General features: G+C 42.3%; 1 protein-coding gene across 1 annotated transcript in view; it reads left to right on the forward strand.

Annotated features, from left to right (window-relative positions):
- MTHFD1 (methylenetetrahydrofolate dehydrogenase, cyclohydrolase and formyltetrahydrofolate synthetase 1) overlaps positions 1-11,418 on the forward strand; it is a 43,253-nt gene extending 31,835 nt beyond the window's left edge. The window contains exons 22-28 of the mRNA XM_042799258.1: positions 207-248; positions 1,292-1,392; positions 3,330-3,507; positions 4,616-4,723; positions 5,940-6,092; positions 10,208-10,316; positions 10,492-11,418. Coding sequence (XP_042655192.1) covers positions 207-248; positions 1,292-1,392; positions 3,330-3,507; positions 4,616-4,723; positions 5,940-6,092; positions 10,208-10,297 — 672 coding nt within the window. The 3' untranslated portion in view covers positions 10,298-10,316; positions 10,492-11,418. The remainder of the gene's footprint in view (positions 1-206; positions 249-1,291; positions 1,393-3,329; positions 3,508-4,615; positions 4,724-5,939; positions 6,093-10,207; positions 10,317-10,491) is intronic.
- Positions 11,419-13,976: the final 2,558 nt, after the last annotated feature.

Below are 13,976 nucleotides of genomic sequence, written 5' to 3' on the forward strand. Positions count from 1 at the left end.
CCACAGTCAGTCATTTGTTGTATTATGAGTGCATCTTTCAGTCTTTTGTTCTTCCTTTTATTTTTTTGTCTTAGAAAAAAGGATAAGCCTGGAGTAGAATGTATCTTGATGCCCTTTATTAAGAATCAAGCACGAATCGCTGTCATGGATAAAAATTTTATGGGGTTTCATCTTTTTTGTTTGTGTTTTTTTTTTTTTTTTCCCAGGTCACAGCTGGGGTACCTTTACCGAAGGAGTACATGGAAGAGGTAACCTTCCTTAGCTGTTGTGACAATTGACCAACTAACTGTGGTCATGACACGATATTGTCATGCACTAGCCTGGATAGCTAGTGTGTCATTTCTTTAGCTGCCAAGGAAATGCTTCCTTGTACAAGCTGTAATGTTCTTTTTCTTTTCTTTATTTTTTTTAATGATATTACTTTGGCTCTGCTCTTTCAAGCATTTACTGTACTTGACCTAGCCAGTATTCAGAACCTTCTAATTTCTCCTGAGCTCATGCAATTGTCTGTGTGCTTAGTTTTTCATAGTAATGTCTACTCTGTGTCCCCTGACCCTCTCAGTATGGAGTAATTGCTTGGCTGAAATATTGTCTCTGAAAATATTCATAGTGCCTGTCTAATTACTCTCTTCTTAGCAGCAGCAGTTTCTGGTTTGTTTTTTTTTTTTCCCCCCTCCTCCCTCCTTTGCAAGCAGAGAGAAAAGTGAAGTAAAGTCTCAGCTTATATCCTTGTGCCTTGAATGGTTGTGTACGCTTAGATAATTGGTCTTTACATTACTGCAACTTTTTCACTTGTAGAGCTTCTGTATGGATTATTCTTTGCATAAGAAGGGATGAAATGTCTGGGTTTCTATGAATAGTTTCTGATGCTGCAAAATGTAAATATGTGTAAACTGAAAGCTGTTGCCACAGACTTCAAACAAGTGTCACGAAATTCACTGCTAATGATATTTAATACATGGAATGTGTCAGAGAGGAAAATGAGGCTTTACTTTGGGGGAGTTAATGAGCACAGGTATTAACTACTAAGAAAAAAAAAAGGTAAAAAGTGTTTCTCTAAGCTTGGCTTGGCAGCTGAAAGCAGTGATCATCAGTAGTATTCATTCCTTTTCCTGTCTTCCACCCAAGACCATGCACTGGTCTGGACTGTTCAGAAAGCAGCACTGGGGATTTGCCTTTGTGGTTTCATTCCCATTTTGACATTTTTATCATTAGCTGTGGGCACAGTGGACTTGGAACAAAAGTTTTGCTGCCCCTGATAAAACGTGCTTCCTGCTTGCTGTCTTTACAGAATCTTCAACTGTTGGCAAAGGGCTGTAGTAACCTAAATAAGCAAATCCAAAATGCACGGATGTTTGGTGTCCCAGTAATAGTGGCTGTCAATGCTTTCAAGTAAGTGAGCTGGGCCATCGAAGTGAAGCGTGGAAATAAAATTGTGGCACTTTGTATGCTATGCTAAACACAAACTCTTGTTTTCAGTAATGTTGATGTGTTTTTTGCAGCATTTTACATTGTTGCAAGATGATGAATAAGTGGGGGAGCTCTGCTTAGTCATTTCAAGTGCATTGCATAGTTTAAATGTTCTTATCCTTAGTTAGGTTTATCTGATCAGTGACTATCTGCCATTACTTACACCCTGGCTAGCCAAATTACTGTGGACAAAAAGTGCCTATGACAAACAGAACCATAGGATGGTTTGGGTGGAAGGGACCTTAAAGCTCATCTAGTTCCAACCTCCCTGCCATGGGCAGGGACACCTTCCACTAGACCAGGTTGCTCCAACCTGGCCTTGAACCGATCCAGGGAGGGGGCAGCCACAGCTGCTCTGGGCACCCTGGGCCAACGCCTCACCACCCCCACAGTAAAGAGTTTCTTCCTTATATCTAATCTAAATCTGCCCTCTTTCAATTTAAAACCGTTAACCCCCATCCTATCACTATATTCCCTGATAAAAAGTCCCTCCCCATCTTTCCTGTAGCCCCCTTTAAGTACTGGAAGGCTGCTATAAGGTCTCCCTGGAGCCTTCTCTTCTCCAGGCTGAACACCCCCAACTCTCCCAGCCTGTGCTCATAAAGGAGGTGCTCCAGCCCTCTGATCAGCTTCGTGGCCTCTGGACTTGTAGCCCCAGAGCTGAACTACAGGTGGGGTCTCATGAGAGCGGAGTAGAGGGGGATAATCACTTCCTTCAACCTACTGGTCACACTTCTCTTGATGCAGCCCAGGACACGGTTGGTTTTCTGGGCTGCGAGCTCACATTACTGGCTCATATTCAGTTTTCCATCCACCAACACCCCCAAGTCCTTCTCCTCAGGGCTGCTCTCAGTCCACTCCTCACCCAGCCTGTATTTGTGCTTGGGATTGCCCCGACCCACGGGCAGGACCTTGCCCTTGGCCTTGCTGAACTCCATGAGGTTTGCCCAGGCCCCCCTCTCCAGCCTGTCCAGGTCCCTCTGGATGGGATCCCTGCCCTCCTGCGTGTCACCCACCACACAGCTCGGGGTCATTGGCAAACTTGTGAGGGTGCACTCAGTCCCACCGCCCATGTCTCCAACAAAGATGTTAAGGAGTGCTGACCCCTGAGGAACGCCACTCCTCACTGATCTCCACTTGGACATCGAGCCATTGACCACAACTCTCTGAGTGTGACCATCCAGCCAATTCCCTATCCACCGAGTGGTTCAAAATGTGGAATCTATGCTTGTAATAGATGGTGAGGTGCCTGTGCTGTCAGCCGCACTGTGTTCAGTGTTTCTGCTGTATGGAATAATTATGTGCTGCTAAAAAGCATGTTGGGCTCTACACATTGTGCTGCACAGGAAATAGAATCTCTGTGTGGCCTTTTTATTCGATTTGAACTGGTGTGTTAAAGCTAATGCCACTTGAAGCAGAGTAGCCAGCTAAGGATTCTTTATCTGAAGTGAATTCATATTGACTGATTTAGAAAAATTACAGATTTTAGCTTGTGTACACATGATACAGCACTTCTAAGTCAGCAATACTAATGCCTTCTTGAGTTTGCTTCTGAAAACAGGAGTTGCATTGCTGATACAGGACAGGTAAAACAAAGTCTGGAATGCTGCTCTGTCGGTAGTCATGGGTTTCTGCGTATAGTTCTAGAGCTACTGTTGCTGGTTTTCCTGCGGAGTAGCTTCCTCCACCAAGGTGGAGAAGGCTGTGGTGGATAGCCCCTCAGCAGCTTCTTGATGTCTGGATTTTCTGATTTCTTCAGACAGCTTTTGGATCTTGTCAAGAGAGCAAATGGTTAGAACAAATAGTTAATTTACTATGTGTGCATTTTAGTACCAATGCGCAAATTTTTCTCCTTACAGAACAGATACAAAAGCTGAACTGGCCCTTGTAGTACAACTGGCAAAGGAAGCGGGAGCATTTGATGCTGTGGAGTGTACTCACTGGGCAGAGGGAGGTAAAGGAGCGGTTGCACTGGCCCAAGCTGTTCGGAGAGCATCACAGGCACCTAGTAACTTCAGGTTCCTCTATAATGTGGAGGTAAGAACTTGCAGTATTACAGAAGTACCTTGCTTATAAGGTGGAGATCAGTTGGTTTCACTAGTTTAAGCTGCTGAAGGCTGTCTGAAAGGCTGCTCTGAAATACTGAGAAGAAATTTGGTTTTAGAACCTAACATTTATTTCATCAATCTCAAAGACTGAGTCAGTTCTTGATGTTTTGACTACCCAGTGAAATATTGTTTACTTCTGACACTGAAAGATGCTGCTGTGACTCTGATAGAGATGATAAACATGGCAGCCACCTTCCAGGGTAGGGGGAAGTTTAGTTCTTGAACTTGAGATGTGCATTCCTGTCAGAGTGTGGACTGGAACAAGGCAGACCAAACCTGTTACCTTAATGCAGAGCTTCTGGGTACACTTCTTACTCAGGATGGGAATCTATACAACAGGCTATGGAACAGAATTTGTCCATTGTGAACTTTTTTTTTCTCTGCAAGTAAGGCTTATGGGGTCACACTACAGATGGGGGTGGAAGAGACTGGGTGTGTGTATGTATAATGACCTAGTCCATTAAGCAAATTTGACAGATGACTTGGAGGTAATTAAGTCACTGTTAGTTCCCAGGTTATGGCCTGAGTCCTCCTTTAATAGCAAGCACCTATTCAGGAACCTAATGAGGTACAGAGCTATGTCATTATATCTATTTTAGCTCCTTAACAAATGCTTTCAATTTTTCTTTTTTAACCTGTTTTATTTCTGCTTTTATTTAACCATTAACTTGTATTCCCTCAAATTATTTTTGTCTGCTCTTTGACTTAGACTTGAGAGAGAATAAAGATGCCTCTTGCAGTGGGGACAATTAACATGTAAGCACAGCTTATAAGACATACTGTTGTCTGTCTTTTTGTTTCTGGCTGTAGTAAACTAGTTTTGCCCTCTTACCAAGAGAAATAACTGCAACAAGATAAATGTGTTTTTTAAAAACCCTGGAATTAATGTACAGCTTTGTTCTACAGCAAATGGGAATAGCTCTTCTATCTGCAGATGGGCATTGAACAACACATATGAAGGATTGTGAAGGTGCTGTGATGTTACTGCTCTTTGTAGTTTGTCCACACTGAATTGCCTATCTTTTTTTTTTTCCTAGCTCCCTGTTATAGACAAGATAAGGCTTATTGCACAGCAGATCTATGGGGCAAGTGACATTGAGCTGCTTCCAGAAGCGCAGGAAAAAGTCACCTTGTACACTAAGCAAGTGAGTTTTCCGCATCACCTGATACCAGTGGTGCTTTTCATTTAAAACGTTTATACTGAACAGTGGTGTTCAAACTGTGTATGAAGGCAATCATCACTCAAATCATGTCCTTGTCCAGGATTCATTCAATGCTGCTATGGCAGAGGAGGTGTTATGGGGAGGAAGAAACTGGCCCTGGAGCAGACAGAACTCCTCTGGCCAGGAGCACATCTGTGACAGTGTATGGGGAGAGAAGGGCAGGAGGATTCAGTGATCTTTCTTTACTGTACTCTCTGATCTTTCAGCAGATTGGGAATTAGGGAACCACAAGCGATCACACTGGTGCTAAATAGTCTCTGATAATTTTCTTTTTTTTAAATCTTGTTCCGCTGCATTGTCTAATCAGTTTTTGAACCCATAGGGATTTTTGGCAGTCACAATTATGTTGGGGAAAGAGTTCCACAGGTGACACAATACTCCTTGTGGAAAAAACATCTGCTTTTATATGTTTTGAGCCTGGCATCTGGTTGTTGAATTAGATGCTTTCTGGTTGTTCTGTTGCTTTTACTCTTCTCTAGCGTGATGTTCTTGTGAATTTACCTGCTTCTGCATTAATGAATGTCCATAAAGGGTTTTGAATAGAAGAGCAATGTGAGAACTAGCTGTTCTTTGTTTACAATGTGCTCGAATAATTTTGCTTTTGCAGTCCATTTATTACTGGCATATGTAGTTTCTTGCTTTTGTGTTTCTTGTATATTCCTTTACGGTATTTTGATAGACTTGTAAACATAATCGCCACTTCCTCATGACCTGCAATTACATTGATCAAACATTTCTAATTAACTGACCTCAGCTGAACAAGAACTTTAGTTCTGAGCAGTTTAAATTAAAGTTTTGGGAAGAGAGTAGAAAGTGAATTAGCTATCAAGGTTGTATATCTTACACTTCCATACTTCCATAATTTTTTCTTCCATTGGATGTGCTGGGGGCCATGGTGGTTTGTTCTTTGATACTTAGCAGAGGGCAGAGGAGGAGTATGAGGGAGAAGGAATGGGAATGCACAATGGTCAGCGGATCTGACAGGCTGTGGATAAAGCAGTTGGTGAGAAGTAAAATATCCTAATAAAATGTCTGAAGAGAATGGCAGAATAGAGCAATTACATTAATGTACAGGAAAAGTTACTATTTTTTCACTTATTTCTCTCCTCTTTCTCTCTCTTTTCCTTGCCTTTCCCAGGGATTTGGAAACCTGCCAATCTGCATGGCTAAAACTCACTTATCATTGTCTCATGACCCTGAACAAAAAGGAGCACCTACGGGTTTTATTCTGCCCATCCGAGACATTCGGGCCAGTGTTGGTGCTGGATTCCTGTATCCACTAGTAGGAACGGTACGTGCTTGAGTGAAGCCCTCAACTGTGGGGCAAGGAAAGAAAAAAACTTCATGTCCATTCCAGTAAGCAATTACAAGAGGTATCTTAAATTAGGAGAGTCCTTGTCATTTAAAGTTGATGTTTTAACAGTTCAGTGCATTAGTTGCCCTTAATAGGTTTTTTTGGGAGAGGGAAGAGGGAAGCTAAAATAGACTGTCTGACTATTGGAATACTTAACAAGCCCCCAGTGTACTCTTCAGGTCCCATATCTATCTTTGCCTGGATTTTGAGGAAAGGGTGGGCTCTGTAGCTAATGAATTCTGGGAACTGCAGTCTGGTAGAGGGGCTGGGAGAAATCCTTGGCCCACCTAATTGCTGTTGAGACTTTCCTATCCTGATGAAGGCTCTGCAGTATTGCAGGTGACACTTGTGTACACCTGCAGATCAGGGTAGAAGACAACTGCTCCAAAGCTTACAAAGCAGCTTTTGATGACAAGCCTCCAAAGTGAAGCTGACCTGTACTATTAATCATTTATCAGTCTCCTCTTCCATTTGCTTCTCGTGGTTTTGCTGACCATCTGTTTGCTGTTCAGCCTGCATCAGTTCCAGCAATTCATTTCACTATGCCCTTGAGTTTTTAGTTCCTGTTCTTTGATGTGATTGACATAATGTCAGCTGTGAGGAAAGAGAGTAGCTACAATGGAAACAGGATCCCAGAATTGCTTTGATATGAATTGCCTGGCAGAAAGAGGGAGCTACCTGCAAAATGAACTAACATTCAGTTTTGCATCCGAAGAAGGAATGTTAGGACGAAAGGATCCACTGGAAATCTTATCTGTGGAATCTCTTCTGGGCAAATGTTAAGTAACTTGTTAAGATTATTTTAGGGGATGGAGCAGTTGGAGTAAACAGCTCTGTCTTTTTTTTATTTTTGGGGACTGTATCTTTTTCCGAAGTCTTCATGGCAACATGTTTGTTTTAAGCTTTCAAACACTTTGTAGTGTGTGGCTCAGATGATGAAATTTGCTGATTTAAGAGTGGGATCCCTTCTTCCTTCAAATGCTAGCTAGAGCCAAATATTGGGTATCTTTTTCTTTTAATTCTTCTTCTGAAAAAAAAGGTAGGTAAAGGTTTCCAGATTACCCAACATACATAAAATAACCACATCCTGATTAAAGTCTGGCTCATCCATCTTTTTAAAGGATAAAGTGTGTTTTGAGATAAAATGAAAGATAGCATGCTTATTCCTATTATTAATGACATTTTTTGCAAGCAAAGATTTAATCCAAACATTTTTTTTTTTTAATCACTGGAGAAGGAAAGAGTACACAGCATTAATGAGCTACACAAGAGAAATATGTTTTCAGACATTAAAACTAACATTTTGGCTCTCTTTGTCTTCAGTTTTTGTGAAGTTGGACTCTTTCCTTTCTGCTCCCTTCCCAGATTTCTAATGTTATCTTGGACATGTAGTAAATCATGGTGTTAATTCTGCCAGAATTAATAGTAAGTCTTCTGGTTAGGGACATGAAGATCACTCTTCTGTGGTGTCCACAAAACCAGGGAAGGGATGTCCTTTTGAGAAGCAACCCAGGGCATTTTGAATCAGATCACTATTTTAAACCCATTCAGCAGGAGGTGTGTTAGCCTCGGAATAAATTTTTGGCAGCAGCCATTGAACTGTGAGCTGAAAATGCAGCAAATATATAGTTCTATGCAGAAGCTTTTATGAGAAATTTGAGGTGAAATTAATCACTGGTGCGTGTGTATTCTTGTTATCTGAAGTTAATCGTAAAGGTATGGCACATTTTATTTTTTTCTCAGCTTCTGAGATTTGGGTTTTTCCCTTTCAGGCTCAAAGTTGAAGCTGTTGTACTTTAATGAAATACTTTGAGGTTTTAAAGGAAGTATAATTTCAAATATTATCTAGATTTAACTTCGAGCATGGAAGATAATGAAAGTGAAATAAATTATTGAACTCAGATTAGTTGGGTTTCTTTTCTAGTGCTGCTGATGAATTGAAAACAAATTATTTATTCAGCTCAGTTTTTTTAGTTCCTGAATGGCTTTTTCTTTAGAAGTTCCACAAGTGCAAGAAATAATACATGCTTACTTGGTATTGATTTTATTTGAAATCTTGCAAGGGCATTGATGATATTCATGTAGTCTATTTTTTTCATGTAAGTAAATAGTGTGAATTGCCCTGCGTTCTTTTTCAGCACATGTGGTATTGAAGGCAAGGAGGATAATGAAGGAAAGGTTAATTTCTTCAGCTCTGAAAACAACTGAGTGCATTAAGCATTGTAGGCACTTGTTCGGAAAATTAGTAGCCTGGATGGAAATTACCCAGTATTGCATAGAAATTCAGGGTTTAACAGACTGCCTTTAAGTAGCAGATATCTGAATAGCCACTGTGGGCTGCTCTATGAATAGGAAAGGAGGAAAATTGACCTTTCCTTTCAAAATTGCCCAAGAAATTGTGAAGTCAGGCCCATCTTCAGCGATATTGCACCTCCTGCTCTATTGAATGTCAGAGTCTCAGTTCCTGCTGTGGCCCTCTGAATCTGTAGGTGGAGATCTGCAAAGCTCTATGGTTTTTCAATTACACGTAAATAAATAGGAAGTTTCTTGCTTTGCATGACTGGAGACTGGCAGTGACTATGGTGAAAACAGAAAAACCCCTCCAGGCACTGTGAATGTTGCAATACCTTGGTTGATATCAAAATATTCATACAACTGAACACAAAAGACAAGGAATGGGGGTCTTCTCTGTAACCCCTCTCTCAGTGTGTGGGAAAGCAGCAGCTCTGACAAAAAGCTAGTGCAGTCCTAGAATTCATTACAGAGAGTAGACTTGAAGGGATTTTTGCCTCTGCATAAGTCATGCAAGACCTGCAGTGGTATGGTACATACGGGACTGGTGTTGGCGCTTATGAATGGCTTAGGAAAATGGGGTGGGACTCCAAAAGCTCCCTGAACAGTTCTGAGAACTGCATAAAACATCTAACCAATAGAGTTTTGCCTCCTTGCTGCTTAGCTTATTATCAGAAGGAAGATTGGGAGGTAATTTGATTAGTGTGCAAAATACTTGCTCAGGGAGAACGTACCAGGTTGACAGAGAGATCTTTAGTCTAATGGAGACAGGCATAACAGTACTGATTGTGAAAGCTGAGGCTGGATGATGCAGATAGAAAATGAGACCTGGAAGTTTTTATTGAAGGATTTAATGACCACTGGCACAAACTACCAAGCATGGTCAAAAGTTGCCCACCTTTGTAGAACATCCACGTTTAGCCTACGTGTGCTGCTGGGCTAAACACGGAGTCAGGGAAAGGGAAATCCTGTCAGCTGCATTAGTGAATCAGGCCAAGTGTAGTCCCCACCAGCCTTGTGTTCTGAGCTCTGAGACTGGGTACTGGGCACTGGGACAACTGGAGAGGACTGGCCTGAGGCAGGCGTAGTGCTGGCAGCCGTTTTGCTAGCTTCAGTTCTGCTGCTGCACAGCCCTTCTGACATGAATGCCTCAGAAATGTTCTCATCAGGTGAACAACTGACCCCTCTATCTCTATTTAAGCTTTATCCCACTTTAAAAAAAAGCACAACAAACAAACAAACAAAAAAAAAAAAACAACAAACTATTTAAACTTTCTTCTCAACTATAATTACTCCTAATTATTTAACACTTCTAGTTCTAGACTCTTAAAGAATCAACTGAGACTTTACAGTGGGCAAAGTTGTATTAAAACACGTATCTTCATTTTAATAAACAGGAAACTACCACAAGTAATTATTGTCTCACCACAGCAGAGTCCACGAACAGCTCCTCTAACAGTTAACTGGTCAGCTGGATATCTAAGTACTTTGCCAAATCTTGGGCTCAGTCACTGGCAGAGGCAGAAGCCAAACGCAATCCTCATCATAAATAACAAAAACCCCAGATCTCTCCGAGCCAGGAGTTCCTGATTCTCACAATATGCTTCAAAATGGTTCGTGACCATTGTCCAGCTGCTATGTGCACGTGCAGGGGGCTGCATCAGCTGTTGCCATCGTAGCCTTCAGCAGTGATTTAGTATTGTATCTTCTGCACAAAATTATGCTGCTTCCATTTTAACATTTTATCTTTTGTTGTCCAGATGAGCACTATGCCGGGACTTCCTACAAGACCCTGTTTCTATGATATAGACTTGGACCCAGTGTCAGGAGAAGTAAATGGGCTCTTTTGAAAGGAATTATTAACCAGAGGTAGGTGCCTTCTTGAAGGCTTTCAATATTTAGACTTTATTTATCATCTTGCGATAATGGAGTTAAGCCAATCTTGTATTATGCCATATGTTTCCAAATGACATTTGATTATAATTCAGCCTGAAAGTTGCCTGCAGTACTGTATAATAGTAATTAAATTTATTTTTCTTTTTAGCTCCCAGAAGAACACCTGATGAGTCATGTAAATGGATCTATGCCCTGACTTTTTTTTTTTTTTAAAGTCAAAACAAGATATGACTGAGAATATAGTGCAAGAAGTGACTGGACGGAAGAGTGTTGAAGAATCTACCACTTTTAATCTGTAATAATTTTTAAACTGCTGTGTTCCAAGCTAGTTGACACTGAGCATATAAAGCATACTGCCCATACAAACCTCCTGCTCCATAATTGTAGCTGAAGCAGTATACAGAAGCTTGGATTTAGTGACCTCTTTTGATTCAGTGACATGATTTTAATAATTAAAAATCCTAAAGCTGGAGCTGTTTGTAACAGTCTTGGGACTTAATTGTCTTAACCATAGTGGTTTTGTAGCATATATTGTCTTTGAAAGTCTTGTACACTGCATATTCCTATTCGCCATACTGAATTCTATATTCCACTTCTCACACTATGGGAGAAACCGCTGTGCTCTGAAACTGCACCAATGTCATTTAAAAGAGGGAGCAAGGAGAAATCCCCTTTGCTTCTCATTTCTCTCCAGCAGTGCTTACCCTGGCTTCTGCTGTGAATTATTCCTGCAGGCACCTGAGCCACATCAGGTTTCCCTTGTGACTACCATATTCTACTGTTAATGGAAAACAAACCTCTGGATATCAGATCTGTAGGAACTAGATCTCTGGGCAGTGTCTATAGCTTCTACTAAATGTCTCTTCTGAACCATTTTATGCTCAACAGTAAGTACAGTTACACCATTGATGAGCCTTGTTTCCTAAGGTACCTTTTTGGTGAACAGAGACATCCTGAGTAGTGATCAAGTACACTTGTAGCAGGTTTTGTCAGCAGGCCAAAAATATTTTTTTAACATAAAAATATCATTGCTGCCAATTTTTTAACTAATACAAATAAACTGGTAAATTCTTAAGTGCTTTTGGGGTTTTAATGTATGCATTGAGATTACTGAAGTAGAACTTATTTCTGTGATTAACTGTGCACAGCAGCAATCCTTGTATTGACAAGTAGGAGTGATTATTGCAGTAATAAGTTGCCTGCAATGCACCACTGTGTGTGCGTTTGATCTTGTTGCCTTTCCTAGATGACGTGTGTCATCTATAGGAAATACACTACCTGAATTATTCCGTGAATTTGAGATACTTGCAGTTGACTGCGAAAGATCTGAATCAAGACTTGCAAGGCCCATCTGCTTGCATCAGAACTGAATCTAAAAACATTCTGATTTTGGTGAGAACTGGGAGAATCAGGATGTAGGTGTGCAGCAACGTAAGGGTGCATATGTAGTACACAGATACTGCTTTTATATATATATATGTTTATGTATATATGGAAAGAGAGAGAGACCTACATCCTTCAAGTTATTCAAGAGGGGAGAATAATTATATAAAAATTACCTGGTTATCACAGACGCAGACAGAACAGCTTTAATCATCATAAGAGCATTTGAGATGTATTCACAGCCTCCTAAAATTTTCTTTTTGATGGTATTCAGCGGAGGAGCTACTGGCAGCCCGGTCTGCCAGAGCACGGGGCGGCCACTTGCGGGGGGTCAGGAGGGCTGTTCCCAGGGCCCCTGCCTGCTGAAAGCGCCGCTTCGCCCGCGGCACCCCGGCCAAGCCTTCCCTTGAGCAGGTTGCCAGAGCTGATGCTGCCAAGTCTGCTGTCAGTGCCTACATTTAATCTTCCCCGTTACACTGCTTTCCTGCAAGTGCTCTGCCTTCCACCTTCGTTTGATGCTTATGAAAGATGGGATAAGTGCAAATTTATGCTAGGATTAGCCTCCTTTTAGTTTAGTATGAGATCATAGACATGTGCTGGGGAGAGCTGGCTCAAGAGGTTGCTAGTCCACCTGCAGCGAGGCGAGGCAGCGGCTTGGCACGCAACTGTTGACGGGTTTGCTGTGCACGGCGGGACTGGTGGCAGCCACTCCTATGGGCCAAAAAACAGCCCCCCAGCCTCTCTGGAGGTTAGTGGGGAATGCTTTTCTGGCCTGCACTTTCAACCTACTGGGATGCGAGCTCTCCAGTGTCCCTGCTCTAGGTCTTGCGGGACTGATACACAACTAGGTTGTTTTTTCTTAACTCTCTCCTTTGCAACTAAATATGCCAGCTAGTTCTTGCCCTATCAAATAGGACACAAAGGACGCTTAATTTCTTATAACTGAATATTGGAAGGTTGTCTTCTCTTCCTGTTGCCTAGAGAAAAAAACTAATTATGTACGAGTTTGTTCTCTGTGGGCCCAGAGCCCTTAGCTGGTGTTACGGCCATCCATTCCTCCAGCTGTGCTGTAATGAGAGTCCTGCATCCCGTCATGGAAGAAATAACACGGATTGCTTTTCCTGACTAGCGATAGGGACAAAAGAAAAAAGGGGAAAGTGTCGCTTGGCTGGTTCGCAGCACGTCACCAGCACTTCAGTGTGGGTCCAGAAGGAAAACACTGTTATAGGTAGATTAAGGCAAATCACATCCAAATATGGATTAATGAATCTTTATTAAGGTAAGAGAGCAAATGCAGCGCTGGGGTGGCCGAGGAGTCGCAGCTCCGTCCAGGCTCACCAAATTGTTTAAGTTTCAAACCCCCTTTTCTCCACCCAGCTGCCGGTTTCAACACCTTCAGCACGCCTCCTGGCTCCTTCTACGATCTTATCTTCATCTTTCTTCAGTCCTGTGGTCATGTACACCTTGTCCTTCAAGTCTGGGCCAATTTGCAGCTCCTTCGTCTTTTACGGCTCAGTGGTTTCAGTTCCTCTTATCTCAAGGACAAGGGATACCAGAGATGGCCCATTCTGTTCTTTCTCATTCCATTGCAAAGGAGTTACTGCCCTGTGATATGGACCATCTGGTGAGCATCCCAAGGGGGGGGGGGGCTGTTGGGTTGGTGTTTCCTCCGATCAATTCCCCCCTTTTCCCAGTAGTAAAGTCTTTTCTTAAAATTTGGATCATTGTACTAATAATAGCTTTAGCCTAAGAAGTAATTGTTTAATTACTTTCAGCGAAAGCAAAATTCTTCTATTACTTATCACAACATGAGCCTACAGCTGGGCTGGGATCTTCCTTCAAGCTTGTCCATCCATCGCCTGGCCAGATCATCTGCCTGCTGCAGACCCAGTCATTTATTTCCCTTGCACCCTAGCCTTTGGTGGTACCATTTTTCTCCGGAGCAGCGGGAACGATTGAATTCCGTGCGAGGTGTTTCCGAAGGGGTTTGATGTCACACCTCCCCTGAGGCTGCACACGCCTCAGCCATCCTCATCCTCACGTCAGCCATCCTCATTCCTGCTGCCTCCTGCCCTCCCTCCGCCCTCCGCCTGCAACGAGGGCGAACCCCCTCGCGCCAAGGGGCCTTGCTGGGCGGCGGTGCAGAAACGGATGGTTATTAGAACCCACCACGCAGCCCAGGGAGAGAAGCCACTTCTGAATGAAGATTGTTATCCTGATCGGACGCAAGCAACCACGTCTCAGAGGGGA

The sequence above is a fragment of the Tyto alba genome, unplaced genomic scaffold (genome assembly GCF_018691265.1).
Source record: "Tyto alba isolate M040663 unplaced genomic scaffold, T.alba_DEE_v4.0 Super-Scaffold_29, whole genome shotgun sequence".
Classification (NCBI taxonomy): domain Eukaryota; kingdom Metazoa; phylum Chordata; class Aves; order Strigiformes; family Tytonidae; genus Tyto; species Tyto alba.